Below are 22,830 nucleotides of genomic sequence, written 5' to 3' on the forward strand. Positions count from 1 at the left end.
TACACAGGCATTAGATTATACATTTCCTGGCTTGCCGCACTCCATTAACACTCTGGTAACCTACCACCCATTTTCCAGCCAGCCACGAAACACCACCTTTTGTAATAGAGATTTAAAGACTCAGGGCATGATAAACAGCTGAACTTATAACTTTGCAGCTGCCTCTACAGAAGTGCCTAAATCTCCAGGTTTGGATAGGCAAATCAGTTAATTAGACTTGCATTAAGTCACAAACTTTGCGGGTGCTTTGACAGCAGATGTTTTGAAGTCGTGCTTTAAATACCAAGGGTCAAACCCCTGAATCCCAGCGGGCTGGGAGGGACGGAAATGTCCCACCCGGAGCCCAGGGTGAGTGCAGCTGCTGGGACTCGCAGCACAGCGCCCATTCCAGCTGTGCTTCTGCTGGTCCTTCCTGCACAGCTCCTGCAGTTCCACGAGCATCAGCACTGCTGCGGGAACACAGCGCTTCCCCTGCTGCCTGTGCTGGAGACAACCCTGGATTTACCACCCTACATCATCTGCCTGCCCGCACAGAGGTTGCTCTCAAAGCAGGACCCACGAGTTTTAGGACGGAGCACAGTTTTCCCCTGTCCCTAMCTGCAGCTGAGGACACTTTATGTGCATGGCCCCGAGTCACTGCTGGCCAGCAGCAGCTCAGAACTGGTGACATTTGGAGCTGCAGCCACCAATCTCTTTAGGCACATGGGCAGTAAGAGGTTAACCTTCGGTCGTGAGGCCCAAGGGTCTGTGCTCCACCTCTGAAAGAGTTATCTCCCTGTTGCTGCATTTAAAAATACTGCATGTAATTAACTGTTATCAGGTTGTTAAGCAGTGTGCTGAAGTGTGAACTTACCATTCAATTGTTTCCTTTATTTACAAAATCCTTGCCATTCTCTTAGGCAGCAGCCTGTTGACTTGCTTAGATTTTGGCTCACCAGATCTGGGAGCAGAAGCAGATTCCCGAGACTCAGACGTGAATCTGCAAACACTCCCTAAAGACACTGTAGAAAAGCTGTGCTTGAATGAGACACACACATGTGCCATCACTACCAAACACATCACTGTGAGGTTGCTCTGAATCTGGAACACTGAGCATGAAGGAAACACACAATATAGCTCCTGTGCTTTAAGGGCACAGGTGGAGTTTTCACTCATWCATATGGTACTAGGTTTAATGCCCACAGATATGCACAAATATGTTCCGTTCACAGATGAAAACAACATAACTGCTGACTTTCCTACACTTTGGGCTCAGTTCTTCCCTATTTAATTTGTTGGACTCTGTTTCCTTAAGCAAATCTGGAAGTCAGAGGTCATCATGTTAGACAACAAGATGGAGATGGGTGGATGGGAYAACACCACAAGATGCCACATCCCCTGCTGTGCTCTTTGTCTCCTTCAGCAAGGCCTAGSCTTGGATTCCTGGAGCCCATCACACATCATGTCTTTTACCACTACCTCCTCCTGGCACGGCTACAGTCCTTTTCTTTGCTTTTTTTCCCAGCAGCACCAACCCTGGCAGTGCCAGCAAGGTGTCCCAGATGACATGAGACATCATCAGTTCTCTGTGATTTTCTTCCATGCATTCCCAACTTGGGGCATCACCATGCACTCACAGCATGGTTCCTGGGCATGCAACATGCTTTTCCTTTTGGGAACTGGGAAATCACCAATGTCCCTGATCTACAAGCATGCCGCCTAACATTTGTAATAAATGAGATTTGTAGCTTCTAAACAAATTTCTTCTGTCCCATCAGCACACTRTGCTGCATGGCAGATGACAAGATAAAATTTGCAAAAGCAAAGGCCTTAGAGCAAAACAATCTCTTAGAGACAGCAAGTCCAGGCTAGAACAGAAGATACCAGGATCCTGAAGCTGAAAGAGGAGCACGCAGCTGAAGACAGGAAATAATGCTTTAAAAACACCAAAACACTGCATCCTTGGCAAGTCACCTTACAGAGGTCACAGGACAGTACTTGGAACATGGGTAGGGGCAAGCCAGCATTGAGACAGTGCTTTGGACAGCACTGCCTGGTACAGACTTTAATTTCCTCTGAAAGCATACACACAAAGTGTGTCAAAGATGTGCAACAAAGTCCCATGTGCAAGACACGATATGGTCAGCAGCTTCAGCTGACATTACAGTGAGCAGCACCACAATCAGAGRCATCCCCACTCCACCCAGGAAGGCTACTATGTGCAATCAGGGAGAAAAAGAGAATCAATAATGCTTCCTGATAGGAACCTGGTAAGAATCTGGCAAAGATTCCAGACAGCATATCTCAATTTGGCTGGGGGAAAAAAAATTAAATAAAACCACCCTCTAACTTGAAACAATCTTTTATATAATGAATCAATCAATTATCTTTGCTCTAGTACGATCAAATCAAGGGAATCATCATTGAAAATAACAACCAATTTATATAGCTCATTTAAAGCCACAGTAAGCTAGGCTGCTGATTCACTAATGAACAATAAAGATCACTATAATATCACTCAGTATTTTCAGATTGTGCGGTGTGTTAGACTCGAAGTGGCAAGTTCATAAAAAAAAAAAAAATCAAGATACTTTGCAGGGGGAAGTAAAGATGGAAAAACATCTATGCTTTGCCTAGATATCAGACTGAGAAGAGGGAATAACTTTGATGCAATGAAGAACTTTGTGCCCCAGGCTCATCCAGACCCAGCCAAAGYCTCTGGATTTTAATGGAACCTTTCAATGATCTTTGGATTAGGTCTTATATAGAAGAATGGTATCTGAAAGAGGAGAAGAGGGCGGGGAGAGAATGATACATCTGTATCCTGGAATGAAATCAGGAAGTTAAGGCCTGACAGGCTTAGACAGCAAATAAATACCTCGGGTACTAAATGTAGGTGGCTGAAATGCTCCACTTCAAGAGGAAACATTCCTTTCCAGTTGTGTCTTTCAGGTATTCAGAGAAAAGACTGACCACAATGCTGCTGATTWTTTTTTTTACTTTTTGAGTGTCCATGATCTAGAAAATAGTACATACATGCAATTATGAAGAAACAAGACATTCTGCCAAGATGAACAGCACACCTCTGCTCTGTGGATGTTACATCTGTGATTATTAGCCATTTGGCAACTGAGGCAATGTAGCACAATGTGCCCTAACCTGCAGCACCATGTCTGGGACTACTACCAGAACCAGATGTTTCAAAGGAAGGTACAATTAGTGGAAAATTAATAGTTTAAATGGGTCTTACAGCATAAAAAAAAACTCTCCTTTCCTCCTCAAATGCTAACTTAAACAAACCAACTATTGGTCTGAGTATGGGTTTGCAAAAAGGTGCAGCTTTCAGAAACACAAAACACTTAATGACATTTCTGTACTTGCAGATGTTGATACAAAACCCCCCAAACACATTTAACCTTGACAGACATACTATTTGAAACCCACAGGAAAAAAGCACARTATAGTAGAGAGAGACTGTGGTGAGCTGAGAAAGATGTCTTCCCCAAATCTCAGTGTTAAATCTTTAATGCTGACTTGGGTTCCTCTTTAAAAAAAAGATGTGTAATTCTGCTGCCAGTAAAACAGGATTTTCTTTAAAAGAACTTCGCAACATTTCAAAGGCCCCTCTTTTCAATGATCACATAGTAAAAGAGGGTAACTTCATATTATATCAAGCAGCTACAATATAACCCATTACACAAGAACATCATTACAGTTTCTAAATTCGAAAAATATGAAGTAGAATATCATTTTGAGGATGCAAAATACTCTCTGTATACTAAAGGCCCCTGAAAAACTTATAAAACTTGTGGTATAAACTAGTACAACTGAAAATGAAATATCTAAGGAGGAAAAGACCAGAGCTAAGGGTTTTGTATTGATTTTTTTCCCTTCACACTGGGATTAAAGTGATTTCAGCTRGGACCCAGAATTACATAATTTCCATATTTTTAGACTGTGTACAAAGAAGTGTAGTAATGGACAGCTGAGCATTTTCCATTGTCCATTAAAAATGAAATGTTTCTGATGAAATCTCTGTAAGACCAAGTACCATGGCAGTAATCTCTCAATAACAGAGCTTGCTTCACATGTTTGGTGACAAGAGAGAAGGGAGAGTTGTCACCCTTTCATACAAAGAAATCAAACMAAAATGACATTAAGGTCCCCTCAATAATACTAAAGAAGATTTCAGGTGAAGATTAGTAACAAGTATTTTCAAAGAAAAAGTCAAATTATCATTAAATAACCTTTCTTGACATTATTTACAGGGTATGTAACACAAACCATTGCATTAAGGAGGCATTATTTACACCATGTAAGGTCTAGGGAGCGAGAAAAGTGAAATTTCTCCAAGTACCACTCCCTGTCTGCCATCCTTCCTCCATCCTTTACAACATCCATTTAAGCCCAGGTTTCCTGGAGGTCTCTGATGGCTAGGCAAATGACTGCTATTGAAAAGCAAAATGTGTTCAAGGTAAAGCAGGTGCTTAAGTGCTCTGATGGATCTGGGCCTAAAAATTCAAGTTGTAAACCCCAACTCAATTTCAAATGACTAATTGAATTTGCCTTTTTTTTTTTTTTTTTAATTCCCTTTTGTTTTAAACTGATCTGCTCTGTGCTTTTTGCCACAAAGCACGGTGCAGTCAGTACAGCAGCACGGCCCGTCCCACCGCACTGCTCCCGCTTGCCATTCCAGAGGGGCAAAGAGATCCATACAGGAATGCTCAAAAATGCTCAAACCCAGCACTGGCACATCCAGGCAGCCTRAATTCAGTCTAATTCCCGAGTCAGTGAGAAACCCAGATGCCTTCAGAGACCCCTACAAAGCTAATTAGAAGAMTACCAGAAGTCTACGCACAGCGAAGTCATGTGGGTTTTGTGAGCACAGCTCCTGGGATCCTCAAAGATTTTAACTGATTCTGAAAATCTTTCATCGCTGAATGTGTGTTTGCTGTTCCAGCACCTTTGGAGGAAGGACTGTTAGCATCCTTTTTGCTACATGCTTTGTCCCAGCTATTGTGTTGGCTGGCTGAGTTCAGTTCRAGAGTGTATCACTATTATCTCCTTAAAAAAGCAAAACAAAGGGAAAAAACTGTGGCCATACCATGCTTCTAAAAATATATTCTTTCYATACTGAAGACAACTCAGTAAACAAACATGCCTTTTCTTCAAGCATAGTATCTCAGACTGAACCAAAACTCACAGCAGAAATGCTAAATTAGGACCCAAAACCTGGTTGCACATGGATATACAWACAACAGTACACCAGCACCTAGATCCAAGCAAAAAACCACTCAGATTGATTTGCACTGTGAAATCATTCCGAGATTGRTTTTTCTTGCCAGATTTTGCCATGATCTACAACAGACTGCTCTCAAAGCMTCTCCTTTCACCTGTAAAACAAGGGCTATTTTTATTCTTTAAATGAAGAAGAGTGCCAGCTACTCAATATCCAAGAACCCCYGTTGGCTCGGTGTTTTGCTTGATAACCTGGACTGGTTTTGTTCACACATTTCATGCCCTCTGGATGGAACTCCTGCCAGTTTCCAAGGCACCGTCTCAGACTCTGTACTGCACAGATCCAATCTCCTTGATGAATTACATTTGGGGTGGAACAAAAATGGTAGATAATTCACTTTCTATTAAAGTTAACACTCTCCTCCACTTGCTTCCCACATATGTTATACAGTGGATGTGTTTGCATGTCCTGCTCTATTTTTTCAGCTGTTGCAAGCACATAAGCTATCAATTACAYTCTGTGCAGAGAGAAGATGGTGATTTGAGGAACAGCTTCCAGTTTACATAACTCCTCACCTCATCACTGCTACAACATTTAAATGAATGCTTTTGGGCAAGAGGCCTGAAGCAGAGAGACTTCTTAGGTGTCCTCTCCCCTGCCATTYCCCCCCTCATTAGATGGTTAAACAGAGCAGCATAGTTCTTTAAAACTAATATTTATTCAAACAGCAGTAGGATTCCATTTGCTACGCAGAATTGAGGACACAACCAGTGGAGGCCACAGCAACAGCAGGCAGAAGCCAGCAGAAGGATCAGCTCTGTCAATACCTCTATAGCCACTTCATTTGGCTGACAAAGGTTTTGAGTGCAGCAAAGACATAACCATTACCCTAAAGATGTGGTTAAGTTTTTAGCATATGCATTATGGCATTTAATATATTTTCAAAATAAAGCTTGCTGAAAGACTGACTAGTGGCCTRTGTGCTATTTAAGACCAACCACATGCCTACAAAGCTTTGCAGCCTTGTTTCTGAATATCCACACCATCTTTACCTCAATAGCTTATGCAGATTTTCCCAAATAAGCATCCACAAAAGAATAGTATCACTGTGCATCTCATGCTTTGTTTATGCCATATTTGAAAGAACTGTTCCAGCAGAAAATTTTGCACAGGTGCTAAATGACAAAATTAGTGCTAATTTACATAACTATTAAATGCTACAACAATGCAATCCTTTCCAAGCTTGAAGATGAGGGCAAAGATTCTTAAGAAAGCAGGAATTAATCTTCTCTAAAAGGGTACAGCAGGAGTTTTAGCTCTATGCTTGCTCTTAACAAAGTTACTGGTCCATAATCACCAGTGATCTAAATGTTTRCAATTTTTCAACAATCTTGAATTAGATTATTTTTTAAGGATTGCTTTTATTTCTTATAAACTTATTTCTGCAATAAGATTGGATGGGCTGAAGAAGAACATATAGAGCAGAAAAATATATATTTCTTTCACTAGGTTCTCCAAAATYTGAAGAGAAACTGCTAACATTGCCGAGCAGAATTCTTGGGGAAAACAAGTAACCTAATCAGAGTTTATCAAATTACTGTCAGACTGAACCAGACAGCAAAGAATCAAAGAATATGCTACAACAGTGGTGGCTGCCTTTCAGACTAAACTGACTGCAATCATTAGGAACACTTCAATGGATTGCAGTGGTTCTGAAGCAGGCTCATACTGGCTTCTAGCAGTGCATTTCTAGCAGTTCTCAAGCTGGATCAACACATCCAAAGCATGACTTTCTAAAGCATCCTATTTGAAGGGCAACTTAAAAGCCTTTGGTGAATATATGAGCAAAGAAATTTGRACAAAACCCTCTAAAACACTCTTCTCCTGATACATTTAAGACTTCTGTGCAGAGAAATTAAACATGTCACCTACTTATGAAAAGGAAGCAGTTTGGCTGCCAATTGTCTGAACTGTGTTGAAACAGCTGCTCTAGCAACTGTTTTTACTATTAAATTCTTCAGTGATTCTCTTAATCCCAAATTAGATACATCTTTCCTTTAATCACCAGTTTATATAAAAGCCCTTTCCTCACAAGGCAGGGTTTCACCAAGGCTAACAAACAAGGGCAGGTCTGCTCAGCGCGCTGCCTTTTTGTTTCTCTGCTCCTCACATCTCCCCCACCCTGCTTCTCATTTCTCAGTGGGTGGCACACAGAGGGCTCACGATTCTGTCCCCTATATGTCTATAAAAGAACACAGAACTATATTTGAGGTCTTAGGATTTCACAGCCTGTCATTACCTTGCAGCATGCAATTAAGACTGTCCACACACAGTTCACTTTCCTACTTAATCACCTTAATCTTTCCTCTTCCCTAAACATGTACGTAAGAATACCTAAAACTGACTCACTTCAAATGGCTTGCTATTAGAAGCTTGAAACTTGCCACTGTTTTTTTGTGGGGTTTTTTTTGTGTTTTTTGGTTGTTGCTTGGTTTGGGTTTTTTGTGGTTTTTGTTTGTTTTTTTTCTGAGCATGCTTTTCAAAGATTGGATGGAGACGAAGGAATTGGCTGAGATCTAATACAGAGAACTAACTGCAGTCTGCCTCTGAGCARAGGGTGCCACTGCAAAGCTGCTGTTTGCTCATGGGAACACAGCACAGCAATCACACAACTTACAGGAGGTCCATGCAAAACACCAACAACTACAGGAAGCTTGCTCAAAAATTCTGGATCCAACACACTCAAAAATAATACATATTTACACCTGATACTGTTGGCTTCCTACATTTTTCCTTTGTTAGCTGTTTTTAAAGCATTTTTGCTGACAGCCATCTTTCAGCTGCACCTCCAGACATTCCAAGGAAAGCTGAAGTCAAGAACTGCAGCAGAGTTGTCTTATTTTACAATGCTCTTTCTCACCTTTGCAGCCTAGAGCCCCCAGTGTTTGATCATTTCTGAATTACAGCCCAGCATAACCAGCAACATTTTTATTCCAAATATCTTTACCTACAAAGCAGCCTGCTGAGATTCCCAGTCTCAGGTCTCCKGAGCCATTTCAATACCCATCTTAACAATGCAATGGATGTATTTGCATTTTGGAGCACACATCTTATTCCCCAGGCTTCACTCAGCACATCACTCTGTTGATGCATACTATGGGATATATGCTTTTGGTTTTTAATTTAATCTTCTTTTTAATTTGCATTCACTTATCTTTTTTCCACAGATCCTTCATCTCAGCCTAACCATTTTGTACTGACACTTTTTTCTTCCATTAATATTTTGTTCCCTAACAGTTGTTTTGTCTTTTACTCACTGGAGGCATAGTTAAYACAGCTTTCTTTTCTGAGGCAATGTCTCCATGACTTCATTAAATTTTATAATATTAATTCAAGCCGTTYTGTTCAAATGCAATATTTTCCTCCATCTCCCATATTTTTAAGCTGAATTTGGTGCCTTTASTTTGAGTGGGAAGTCCTTATGCCTGATTATATACTAAAATTTATACCAGATCCATGTTTTCTGTAAATGTGACACTTGAAAGTTTTTTTTATTTACTCCGGATAGTATCTCCTTGCAAAAAGGCTGGCTGTTTAGTTTCAAAATATTAATTGACTTTTAAACTATTCCATATTGCATTAACTGGCTTTTTGCTATGAGGAGTTGACTGACTTATTAGGAAAATTGACAATCCCCATCCCTGTCTGCCTCCTTCTGCACTTCCAAAGTATTCTTCTGGGACATCTGGCTTTTAGTGGTTTTTTTTTCAAGCTATGTCCCAGTTGTTACAGACATTTTCTTTGGTCAATTTTCTTTAGTTATTCCATGGAAATTATAGAGGTGGTCTGCCAGCTGCAATCCATGAYTTGATGTCATGAACCTTGACCTTTCTGACTTTCCAAAGTATACTTTTTCATTATTTAGACTTAATTTAGCTTGGATGGAGGCATCATGTTCATTTCAAGTGATATTTCTGTTTTGTTAGAAAGCTGGAGGTATGTTTTACCACTAAATCTCCTCCCTTTTGTATTCACCACAGAGATTTCTGAAATGGTGATCCCGTTTACAAATTTCTTTCCTCCTTTCAGTCAAGTCTTAGAGACACAAGACCATTTTTTGAAAGGTCTGTAGTACACTGACCCCTTTCCTACCTGCTCTGCTTTTAATGCCTGGCACTTTCCCAGTAGAAGGTATACGCAGGTATTTAATGAACTCTGTACAATTTTGGACAAATGTGTTTTGACATCATATATGAAAAAAGGTCTTCAGACTTCACATATGGCACTGAGGTGATATTAGGTACCATGGCACACCTGAACAGAGTGATTGAAACTGAAGTGGAATAGAAAATGTTGCAGCAAAGCATTTTCAGCTTTTTCCTGCATGTATGTGGCACAAATCTGGTGCCCTGCTGTAGATTTTGGCTCTCTCCTTGAAATACAACGATTTCCCTAACATCTCTTAGACACTGGGAAGTTTCCACAACTTCCAAGTGGATTCCAAGCAATCAGTTTTATTATCTTCCAGAGTTAAGAGAAGTTAGTTAGCCAAATCTTAAAACTGTTTGAAATTGGATTTAAGCTAATMTTTTAATGAGCACATCAGCTTGGTTCCCAGGCTTGGGTGCTAACATACAAGAATGATCTTTTTTCTTTGCCTGTATTTCATCTTGGCTGTTTTATTGTGACATATCTTGGAGGTCCTTGAACAAAACAAGTATTTCCATTAAAACTGATTTTAAATTCACCTGCCAGCACTTAAAATCCAACTAAAACCATACACGTATTTCATTTATAATGAGATCACCACATCGGAAGATACAGACAGACAAGATTTTGCTGCATTTTCAATAAAAGCACAGCYGTCAAGATAAAAATCATATTAGAAAAAATTCCCTGAATTACTGATATTACTTTAGATGATTAAAACAGGAGAAATTGTAGTCTCTAGAAACAGAGACTACACTGTTTGAATATTATTTATATTTCACATGAYCAGGGTGATAAAGTTAGTTGGGCCATTCATTTTTGCACCTTACTTAGTTCTAATCCYATTTAACACATCAAATTATCAAGTCTTAGTTTTGAAGTTAGGACAGGGGAATATTAAAAAAAATACGATTTATGTCAAAAGTTAAAAAAGACCATTTACAATTGGTTCTCAAACATTTCTCCTGACCATCTTATTTTTATCAGTATGAGAAATGAGAGAGATTACARACTTTACTCAGCCACCTGCACAGTAGTTTTCCATCAACCTGCTCTTCACTGGTTCCTACCCCTCTGGAGGGAAAATCCTGGGCATTACTAAAAATTGTGCATCACAAATTAACAGGCTCACCTTGTAGCTGTGTAAGAAAAAGGACAGATTTTTTTTCCACCATATGATGGAATAGGTTAATTTAAAGTGATTCAAAGCAAAAAAAAAAATTAATTGTGATTTAAACCAGCATGCAGGGAATTTTGATTTRAAGAATTCATTTTAAACCTTGCTTTTTCATGTGTGGTCCTTGGCTAGTCARTTCCCAGAGGCTGAGAATGCTCTGACAAGTTGATTTACAGCTAATTATAGTCTGCACTAAAACTGTGATTTCTTTTTTGTTAACCAAGAGAATACACTATATACATATTTAAGAAATGTCAGTATATTAATTTCTGCTAGACAATGGTGAATGATGAGTCTTATTTAATAGACAATTAACTTTTTCTTGTGATTTGTGTCAAGTCATTTTCTGATGATGTTTTCAGGATTCAATTAAATTACAGAAATCTTGCATTTTGAAGTAAACTCAGTAAAGTAAAGGCAAGAACACTCAAGTGCAAGAAGAAGCTAGTGCAACATGCTAAGTAATCCATTTCTTCTCTTGCAGGAAATGTATCTGTTTATGACACAGGCATTACCAAAACTTTGCTTTTGGTCCAAAGGGCTGGAAATGTTTTTGAGTCAACTCTAGAGGCTCCCTCCAAAATTGGCTGCATGAGTACTCTGGCTCCTTGAGTCAATGCTGTTTTCATGCTCTACAGTGCAAGACCAAAGTGCTCAATCTCATTTACTGAAAGGGAGGTGAAAACATAACATAAATGATCTCTGCATAGAAATACCACGGTGAARGCATTTTGCAGGTTTGGCTCCTACAATCTAATAGAAAAAAAAAATTGACATAGTATCTAGAAACTGAAATTGGGTAATGTCGGACTTTGAGGGGGGGAAAAAAAGGTATAATGACTTTAAGCAGTACAATAATTAAACTCTGAAGAATGTAATGAATTCTCCACAATGGAACATTCTAATTCCAGGTTAGATGCTTTTATAAATACATTTGCAAAAGTAATGGGATGGATCAAAATTGAAATTTAGTTTGATGAAGAAATGTAGAAAGTCCTGGAGGGCTCAGGCAAGGTGATCAAAATTTTCCTTTCTGGCATCATGCCTAGAAATGGAGAGCAGGCTGCTTTTAGCTGCCCTAAGAAGTGCAAGTTGCATGGTCAGTCTGAAGAGAAGCTTTCAGCATGGCAAGACCATCTACTGCCACTGTACAGCAGGGCTAGTTCCTTAATACATTCCCCAGTTTCCCAGTTTCAAGATGCACATTACATTTCAGACAGACATGCTTGTGAGCYAGTTACCAGTTTGCTCAGCAGCCTCGTCCCAGCCACAGCAATACAGCTGAACCCATCTGCACAGCCTGAACTCATTTTTYCATGCGAGCAGTTATTTTCTGATGCTCTTACAGCCTTTTAGGCCCTCCCCCTTTTCTTAACATAAATGTGTTTTTCAGTAACGTGAGGATTCCAGAGAAAGTCTGAAGTATGACTTTTCCATTGGAATCAGCATTTCTTATTGGAAAGATGGCTGAGCTTTCTAATCCACACTCATCATGCCAACCAGYGTGCTGTGCCGTCTTCGTGTCTGTCAGCTTGCTTTTGGTCACAGCCAGCTTTTCCAACACCACAGAAAAGAACGTGTCCTTGAACATGAGGCTTCTCCAAACAAGGCTGACATTAGCAAGACTGTGATTTACATTAACACAGACTTCCATAAAAGCAAGCTCAAAAATAGAACTATGAACAAACAGAGCAGCTTCAGCTTCATATCTGTTCCGTAGCTCCATCRGGAAAATATTCTGGATTACACCAAGAAAGTAGGCATTAAAAATAGTTTCACAGACACAAATGTTTTTCTGGCGMCCATAATCTTGCCCTGCTCTTCTTCCCAAAAGAAGAGAATAARAGGTATAAGAATCAAGCCATTCTCCTCCTAAGCAGGAGGATTTAACATTGCTACATAACTACTACTCGACACTACTTAGCCGTAGCCTCAGGGCAACACGTAAGTATTGAGTGCAAAGAACTGTATCTCTCTTGCAAASACTTCCATTCTGTCTCTCCCACTTTGCTGCTTTTCTGCAGACAGAGCAGCACAGTGCAGGGAGAGATGAAGACCTGCCACTCTCCTGCCACAGCCACTTATCATTTAATTCAGATGTTTGCCTCTGTAGACATTTCCGAAGAAAGCCTACAGGCTGGCATTATTTTACCTAGAAATTTAACTATTAGCTTGGCTCACCACTCTTTAGAGCAAACACACAGAAAGCCTTTCTCCAAAGGCTGCTGCCTCCTGTTTTCCCCTTTTAATTAAACACATAACCTTACACAGGAACAGATCCCCCACTCAAAGGCAATAAGGACATCACTGACTTCAGTGAGACCAGGACAGTGAATTTGCTGCTTCACCCACTGAAAAGACAAGCACACTTGACAGCTGAATTCCTCAAATTCRGTGAATACAGACTTGTATCACCTGAATTTGGCCCTTAACATCTAGCCTTAAATTAACAGCTTCAGAGAAACACAGGAAAAAAAACAAAACCACAATGATGTTTTAAAGCTTAGAATTTTGCAAGCCAGCAGCAGGTATGCTCAGATCTGACTTCATGCAGGATGCATGCCTTTGCAGAGGAATGGGACAGTGTCTTGGGGGCATCAAACACTCATAAAGATATTTGGCAGGCGAACATTCCTTCTTCTTGCCTGGTGGGAAGACCAAAGCTCTCTTACTTAATTTGTCCATGCCCACACACACTGGCATGAGTCCTCCTGACTTTCAGGTGAGCAGAACAGTTTCATTGTGTAGGTCCCAGCTACTCTTGAGACGACACAGATCCCCTCCTCCCTACCCATCCTGTGAAACTGGCTGCAGTCCAAGCGCTCTCCTCTCCTTCCTTGTGTGTGCCACACCAGAGTGGCAGGCAAAGGTCAYATCCTCCTGGACTCAACACAGTATTGCAATAAGAATTTGTTTCCCAGCATCTACAATCCTCATCTGAAGCCTCTGTAAGTATCTCTTATTAAACTGGGCTTAAAGGGCTAAGTATGCAGACAGTTCCATATGGCATTTGTACCAAACGTGGCTCAGTGGTTTCACCACGGTGAGAACAGCACAAAAGAAATGGAATAAACCTAAGGGCAGGAAACTGTGAACTAATACTAAAATGCTGGCGAGAAGAAAGCTACTCTTTTGAGGAAATACTACCTCAAAATTTCTTTCTACATTCCTGTTTCTTTCTCTAATTTTTTTCCTGTTTTTTTTTTTTTCTTTTAAATAATGCTGCTCATTACAGCAGTTTTTATGGATCCTCCACCGAGAATAGGTTGGCAAATGGGTGGTTTTTACCTGGATTCCTCTATACTCCTGGGCAGTCAGCCATGAGAACAAAAGAAATCACTCATTTCCATTAGTGGTTGGCAATGAGACTGCATCCCCTTCGTCTGGATTTAGACTTCACTGTACATTCTCGTTATTTGTGACTGCCAGCGCTTAATTACTGCAGTAACATGAAACTGCAAAACTTACAAAACTCAGGCAAAAAAAGCAGAGGCCGATTGCTGAACTGTAGGCACACCCAAGGGTGTGATATCCCAAAGCTCCTGCCAGGGTGGAAACCCTCTGCAGACACGGCTTGGCTTGTGTGCAGCAGCACCAGTGTTTGGGTTGGGAAATACAAAAAGCCATGCTGAAGTGCAGGGCTTCTCACTCTCCAGCATAATCTCCTTAGGCAGAGAGGAAGGACACTTTCACAGTGATCTTCAAAAGCTTAAGGAATATTTGGGTGATTTTCTAAATGGAGAGTTCCAGCCAGTTAACTACTCAAACCTGTGCTAAGAGATGGAGAATTGTGTCTCCAGGAACTTAAATGGAGGTTTGGGGAAGAAGACTGTAAAATTCATGATCTGATTGAGATCAAGCTACTTAAAAAAAACAAAACAAAAAAACCAAAACCCAAACAAACAAAGCCCACAAAAAAAGAGGCTGTAGAGATGAACAGGATACACACATAGGGAACGTGCTGAGGATGTAGCAGTTTGGAAAGGAACAGGACAGAAGGGATACAGAGAACACTTACTACATAAAGGAAAGGCATGTCTACCATATAGTGCTCACTTCTGGTCATTCTCCCTTGGCAGGAATACTGGTGGAATCAAAACAATTCTGGGTGTGATGGAAGTTACTTCACTGGGAAATTTTCAGTTTACAAGGCTTGAAAATTTATGGGTAGCTTTCTTAAAGGGAAAATGAATAAAAGAAGATATGATACACARAAATAAAAATTGCTGTATAGAGTTACACTGGGCACCAATTATGAAGTTACKCTTGTAATTCACAAAGAAGTACTCAGCAAAATGGGAGTTAAAAAAAAATAAAAAAGAAGTGYGCATAATTAAAGTACACTTAACTGACATGCAAAAATCACTGCTAAAAACATGATGGGAAAACATGAGTATTGGAGGACTGGGAAAAATGATGGCTATTTACCCAGAAGAAGAATAATATCCACAGTCAGCCAGGAAATACATACAAGACACTGCTGGAAGATCAGTTACTGCCCAGGATGAATCTCCAAGAAAAAATGGCTGACAAATGTAATTTGAAGGCAGTAAGTGAACTGCAGACACATTCTTTGGTTTAGAAACCACATACATTAAAAAAGCCCACAGACATCCAACAATGTCTTGTGAGACAGCTTTTATATTCTAGTTTCCAACAGTAAGATATTCTCTGTGTTTTCATCTGGAATTGGACACAGCATTACATATTTATCAATCAATCTTTCAGTGACACCTTTGAATGTAAATAGCTGAGTGGAAAAAGAAAAAGCAGCAAAAAGAAACAACCCACTGATTTCCTAAAKGCCAGCACTACTTCACAACAAAAGAAATCTCTTCTTGCTTATAAATACCTATTTTTTGCTTTGCTTTTACAAATTAGCCTGCTTGTAGGTCCAAGATGTGGATTGGACCATTCCTCTGAAGACTTGCCCAGTCCTCTGTTTCTAAAGGGAGAATATTTTTCTATTTTTATTTTCTTCTCACTGTTTCCCACTATCTCTTCTAGCACCTTCTCACTCCCCTTTCTAGCTTGATTTATGTTACATTCTGCTATTAGAACTCCCATAGAAATGGGGCTGAAATCTCTGAAATGCTTCCTTTTTGTTATGCCCCAGTGGTTTCAGACTAGAATTACTCTTCATTGAGTTGATAAGGATTAAAAATTAAAAAAAAGCCCTCAGAGAATTCACTCACATTTCCAGAGCATTCAGTTAAAGCACAGGGATGCTCYACTGGATTAGGACTGCAGTCAGACAGCCCTTGCAGCAACAGTGGGACTTCAGCAGCTGTGGCTGCTGTAGTGGAAGATTTCCACAGCAACACTCTGCCAATGCCAGCTAGGATTATATCACTACAAACTCAGTCATTTATGTCCTGCTATGACCTGTTATCATGCTTGCAGAACCAGCTCCCTCAATGCTACATTCTATACCTGTGGATCATKACTCTTGCTGACACGTTCAATGAGAGACCTGTTTTTAAAAACTCAAAAGTCCAAATTAATAGTGCACTTATCAAATGGCAGTAAATCAGCAGCAAAAGCTGACAAGASGAAAGTGCAGGATAATCTCTTGGTAGAGCCAGACAGCAGCGTGGAGCTGCTTTCCCCACGCGGTGGAAGGAGGGTGAGTCAGAGTGGGTGCTGTACCTGGGTAAGGATGCATACTGCCTTTCCACCCCCTCGAAGTGAAGACTGTACGAGCTCCCATCTGGAACTTTTCCAGGCACCTGTGGAGAGRAGAGTAATTAGAGATGAAGATCAATTATGCAGCCCAGCTACTAACAATGCATCTCAAAACGGTAAGCACAGAACACATGATGCTGCAACGTGCCAAAATCAACAAAGGAAAGGCAGGGGCTCAAAGAAGCTCTAAATCCCATAATCTTATCACTGCTAACAAGAAAGGTTTCTGTATCAAAGAAGTGTTTAGAGCAGGTACAGTCATCAGAGTCTTTTCTTCGTCTGCCTACTAACTGGGATACTCTCTCTTCTTCCCTGGCTGGACTTTCTCTTGGAATTCAGTAACATGAGGACATCATCTAACAAAACATACCTGTCTGATTACAGTGACATAAGTTCTTGAATCAAAGCTAAAATCTTTAGTAGCATGTCTGCTTTTTTTCCCCTCCACTAGCATGTTTTGCTTAAGTATAAAATATGATAAAACAGGTTTTCTTTCATGCTTTACACGAATCCAGAAACTTTCCCTAACGCCACTGCAAAGCCATGTATCCAGCTGGGAGATGCTCTGGTGCCATTACAAAAGTGCAGCATTAGTGCACTCAGTCAAAATGCCAGCGCTGCTTGGTTTGYGTTCAAGATGGCAACTGGCCTTGACTAGGGAGCACAATTCTATCAGGAAGGCTCCAACCGGTACCAAACGGTGAACTTCAATGCTTTTAGCACACAGGAGCCCTCCCAATTTCACTCACTCAATGCCTGCTGATGGCCCAAAGTGTTAAGAGCCTTGTTAAAATGGAGCTATTAGTCTTTTTTTCCATAATGGAGGAGGCTCTGACTGCCTTCAGTGTTTCCTACATTAGTATGTATTCCTATTCCGGTCCTGCTCGAATCAGCAGTTTTTTAAAGCAATATACTAAGAGGCCATTTAAAATCCCCTTCCCCTTTTACAGATTAATAGCAGAAAGGAAGATTTAATGCCTTTTCAAACATTTTTAACAATTCATTAAAAAGAAAGTAATAAATCACACTGAGCTTTCCGCAAATGCMCGATTAGAAAAAAGAGAAAACAAAAACCAACATGTTTTTTGCATTCTACAGGTTAAAGTACATTTCCATCAGTCCTGTAATTTATGCATAATACACAGTTTTTACTGAAGAGATGTATAAGCCCCTGCAATGAGAAAAGTTGTGCATTCAGGTATTTCAAGGGTTACCTTTACAAAGATTTCTGGGTATATTCCATAAGCCCAGTCCAACTCAAAGGGAGGCAATATCAATTGGAGCTACTAGGCAGGTTTAGGAATTATTCCAGACAGATTTTGTTACACACCTTGGCACTCACCAAACATCCAAGATATTTGTAGGTGAAAAATATTATTTAGTATAGGCCTYTTGCAAGCTCTCCTTTATCTGACTCAAAACACAAGGGAGCGCATACAGAACTGTTGGCCAAGAAATAACAACCCCTGATTTGAAATGACACATGCTTTAGCAGTGCCTGACTTTGGATGACAAAAAAATAACAATAATTGCCCCACATTTCAAAAAGAGGGCAGTAGGCTAAAGAGATCATTCATTCATTTTTTTCCACTAGAAAAAGTAACATGCAGAGAGACTTTATAGAGTCACTTGGGTGAAGAGTCACAGCCACTTTGGCTGGTCTTACACTACTAATTTCATCAGGTTCATAATTTCCCTTAAATTCCAGGTACACTGGTGAGAGAAGACCCTCCAGATTTCTCCTGTTTTATGAAGAAGAATGAGGGGAAAAGAAACAAATATATGATCTGGTCTCYCACCATAAAAACACGTAGTATGTGGTGTGTGTGTGCAGCTCTAGATGGGTTATTAATTACATGCACACACCTGGGAACAGTGCATTCACAGCCCCSAGTAAGTTTCCTGCACTCTCACACCTAAAGGGAGTAACAGCAGCCAGGCAATGTGAAAAAAACCACAAACACTCAGAATTGTGCCAGCACCAAGCACTGATCCCAAAACTTATACCAATCACCAAAAGTAAAAAAACATTTACATTTCAAAACCGTTTTTCAGCCTGAAAATGCCCCTTTTTTGATGGTTTCCTACAGACCAAATAGAAGGCAATACCCCCTGCCAGGTCTRTTTGTATATATGATTTGAGAGACAGTTACCATAGAAACACCCTGGTGGCGGATACGCAATTTTGCTAATTTGGATCCATCGAGCGGCTGAGTCTCCACACCCTATATAAAACCCCCAATGCACTGGAAAAACAGGCTCTGGCTCTGCACAGCTAATTAAAGGCTCAGCCATTTCTTCTGATTTCCCTTCTCCATCTGTCCATGCAACAGTAAAAGCGTATCATCACTCAGCCMGGAGTGCCAAAATGGTAACTGGAATAAAATATTACTCCATGAAAACAGGAATTGCGAAAATAGAAACACCTCCTTAGTAGAAGTTATTTATGTTTCAGAAAGAGTCAAAGCAAAGGGTTCCTTTGCTGCCTTCTACAACAAACTAAGCTAAAAATCAGTGTGGAATGTACTAATTAGTAAGATCAAAATATTCCAGCTTTTTCTCCTTTCCTAAAACAGGACATATACAGCTGGCCCTCAGACCAGGTGTGGAAGTTTTAACCACACAATTAACAATCACAACATATTTAGGCAAGCAAACAGTAATCCTAATAAAATAGGATTAAAACCTGGAAGTTCTATCAAAGCCAAATGGGAGATGATCACRAGGTGACCAGCAAGGCAGGAGCTGACAGAAAGTGCAGTACTCAGCTGAGTTCCTACAGATGCAGCTGGAAGAGCTTATGAATGCCCCAGAAAACCAAAATCCACCCCAATAAATAAAGAGAGAACATGGCAGCAGGTGAAATACACATTTCACAAATGTATGGTAATGCACAACAGAAAGAATGATCCATAATACGCTCCTGTATTTTTAGGGTTTAAATTAACAACATCAACTTAAATAAGTGCCATCATTATGAACAGTTCATCTCTTAAGAGCGACCTCAACTAACAAGCAAAACATGAATATGCAAAAATAATGGGCAGAGATAAACACAGAAACAACCATCATCCTATCAGTGCAATTAAAAGAGCAGCACGCTTAACCTGAGGAAAGGAAATACTACCTTTATCAAAAAACAACARCGAACAATTAATGAAATGTAACTGTTGCAAAGTATTGGTTTGGCCAGGGGTTCTGTGGAATGTAAAAYAAATAAACTGGATACAAATCTGACTCAAACCAACTAACATCCAGTTAGCAGAAGACAGGAAAGTCTTAGGTTGAAGAGAGGCAAAGCCATGGAGAAATGCATGGGGAAACAGAACCTCTGTACCAGCAGGTTATTCTACTAATTGCCCCTTTGGGAATCCCAGTGAATTCTCTGAAGCCCACAGCAGTGGCCACACTTCAGGACAAGCTACCAGACACTGCCAAGGCACTGCCTCCATATAACTCAATAACTTCATGGTCAGGATTTTCTGCATGCAAAGAGGTGTTTTTTTTCTACATGGCTAGTGAATGTTTTTGTTAAGATTCTTTTTTGTAGAAATAGTAATTTCCATTAGTAGACAAGATTGCTGTGATAGAAAAGCATCACTTCTGAAAATATCCTATGACACCTCTGCATCCTTAATTTAACCCCTGCCAGTTGCCAGCAGCAGAGCCAGGCTGGTGGAAGTGCAGACTGAAGGACATCCTCTGTCCAAGCTCACAGCCTTCAGCAGGGGACCAATCTKAAAGGCCAAAAGGCAGAGAAGAATGAGTAAAGGCTGGGGCTCCCTGCATTTCCCTAGACAAATAGAATTTGTATTTTTATCAAAACAGAAAACTGTAGGAAGATCAACAGTTTCACATTTCACATGCAGATGCAAGACAGAAKGGGAAAACAACTGTAAAGAACAAGATGAAACAAAAGCAGCACAAGTGTCAGTGCAAGTGATGGCCCTGGCAAACATGGCAACTGCAGGACACTGAGGAGTTTTCCAACACATGGTAGTGATAAGCTAGCAGTATCTCGATCTTGCTAACTTTTGCTAGGAAAATGTCCCACAAAAATAACMAATACAGGCAATATGAACCTGAACTTGTAAATCAAGCCAGAAACAAATACCTTAGAGCATTCAAATATCTSCAAGTAAATTCTAAAATAAATTTCAACTTCCTTGAATAAGTCTGGGATTTGCTTACAGGAAAATTCTGGSGTTGCAGAACAACAATTCTTTCAGGGAAGAGAAAGGATTCATTTAATCCTGAAGCTCCTGACTATATTGAAAACTRTACAGGAAAGTGCATGAGACTCGTTTTTTTCCCCAGGAGATGCTGCATTTCATTCTCCCTTACCTGTCTTATACTGCCTTCCTCTTGGAGCATTTGTTAGAGGCTACATTCCTAGCTGCTAGCAGGAAAGCCTCCCTTGCCTCTTCCYTATGGATCAAGGGTTAGGGGTTGGACAGATGCTGTGGTACAAAAAAACAACTGTAGCGATTTTTTTGAGGTTTAAGCTTCATGAAACCAGAACTGACTTTTCCTTGTGCATCCACACACAGCTCAAGATGAGAGCTACCATGCTGCAAATAGAAATCAGCAACAAATCCTTGCCCCTACCAGCAAGGTTCAGCAGGACAGTGTGTTTTTGCCTGGGGCTCTACTTCTTCTCAAAAATTCCCACCTGACTACCTGCTCAAGGTTTGTCCCGAGTGGAGTTAGCACACTGAAAACCCAACACCATGGATACTGGTTATAAAGTTACAGTAACTGTTTCCTCTCCTGTAGGTATACAGCTTCACATAGAAAACTTATCATCATTGCAGAGGTCAGTTTGTTAAAAAAAATATATTTTAAAGCTCCTTAACCAGCTATAGAAAAACCACTGCTCAGAGTCAGAAGTATCCCATGGCTAAAAAAAGAAYAATATACAGTGGGTGTTGCATTCAGGATTATTAATTCTTCACTTACATGCTAAGCATCTTTGCCCTTTTGCTTTTTAACCCTTTGTTTTCCTGACTTGTGAACAATAAGCCTCCTCCAAACATTTCAATTACCATTAAGATCAGAAAGAAAATTTGGACTATGTGCTGCCCACTAAGTAAGTAGCAACAGCGTAACTTCCTTGAGGCTGATGTGATTTTAGCTACACGTTTGTGAATCCAGGGCAAAACACTGCTGACTCCACTTGAGCCACACCTGACTTATTTAAAATTATGGGAGATCAGGAGAAGCTTATGAAGATAGGAGTCCTGGGACTCCTTAACTTTTTCACTTATTCACTGTGTATGGTCAGAAAAGTCACTTGAGCTTGTGCACTGTGGTTTTCTACCCATAAAAAGCSGCAGGATACCACCATTGTATTTTATGACTGACATGCACTATAAGACAGGAGCCACCCCAGAAAGGCTGCAGAGTGAAGCTTCTGCTCTGCCATCAATCCAAGTGCTTTGAAAATGCCACCCTGTTCTGCTTTTCCCTGAAAGTCTGTGTATAAACATGACACGTAGAACTGCTGCATTGCTTAGTACATTTTTCAATAGTCTTGTGATCATCTGTTAAAGGACTTGATTCAGATGCTGGTTTGACCTCTGTTCTCAAAGCTCTTCTTTTGTCTGTGAGCATTTCTAATCACATGGGTTGAGATTCAGCATGCCAAAAAGAGCCGTGGTATAACGGAATTTGCCCTTTAACCTTCAGGTCTCCCCTCTGCTGAGACACAGTTGGTTTTTGTTTTCAATTAAGTGAAAAATGGAAGGAAAACGGAGAGGTAAAAGTGGATTTGTTCCCCACCATGGTCTCAATGTTTTGTACACAGGTGAAGCATCCAARTTAACCCATTTAGTTTTTGCATTTCAACTCTGCCTGGTTCAGGGAACTGCAAGTGAAAGTAAGAACACAATTTGACTTGCTWACACTTTCTTTAGCTGAAACAGAGACGGTGATGTAAAGCAATGAGCTGGATGTTCCATGTGAAATGGAGGAAGTTGATCGATGAGGTCTTCTTAATTCCTTACTGCTGTGATATCCTCATTATCCCACCCTCCAAGACCTCCAGCATTTCCACAGAAAGCATCTTTTCTTCCATTTAGTATTTTTCATGTTTTGCATCAAAAGGTAAAGATTAAAAATTCTACCAGTGTCCACAATTCAAAAGAATTTCCTGATGTTTTCCTTACMCACACAAAGAAGGATATATTTTGCTTTCCTGGTTTTGCAATGAAAGTTGAAACAGTGATTTTGCATTATTATAACACTCATAATTTCTCCCTCTAATTTGGATGGTTTTTAATAAAGCTCCATTGATTCCTCTGAAAGAAATCCCTCCTGGCAAAAGCAGAACACACACGCTGATTGCTAAATATGCAGCAATTATCATATTCAGCAGCGCACTTTAATATCTTATTTATAGATGTATCTATCTATAATTTGCTTTAATTAAGTTGCATTGATTTTAATGGCAGAAGTAGTCCTCAAAGAGGAGTCTAATGTTATATGAGCCACTGGTACTGCTTTACCATTGTCTGGATATAAGACAGCATCTTTAATACTA

General features: G+C 40.1%; 1 protein-coding gene across 1 annotated transcript in view; it reads right to left on the bottom strand.

The window, feature by feature from the left end:
- Positions 1-22,830, bottom strand: part of PARD3B (par-3 family cell polarity regulator beta) — a 391,507-nt gene that overhangs the window by 13,780 nt on the left and 354,897 nt on the right. The window contains exon 22 of the mRNA XM_057372886.1: positions 16,254-16,333. Coding sequence (XP_057228869.1) covers positions 16,254-16,333 — 80 coding nt within the window. The remainder of the gene's footprint in view (positions 1-16,253; positions 16,334-22,830) is intronic.

Source organism: Malurus melanocephalus, unplaced genomic scaffold (assembly GCF_030028575.1).
Source record: "Malurus melanocephalus ecotype Western Australia unplaced genomic scaffold, MMel_1.1 scaffold_180, whole genome shotgun sequence".
In the NCBI taxonomy this organism is placed as follows: domain Eukaryota; kingdom Metazoa; phylum Chordata; class Aves; order Passeriformes; family Maluridae; genus Malurus; species Malurus melanocephalus.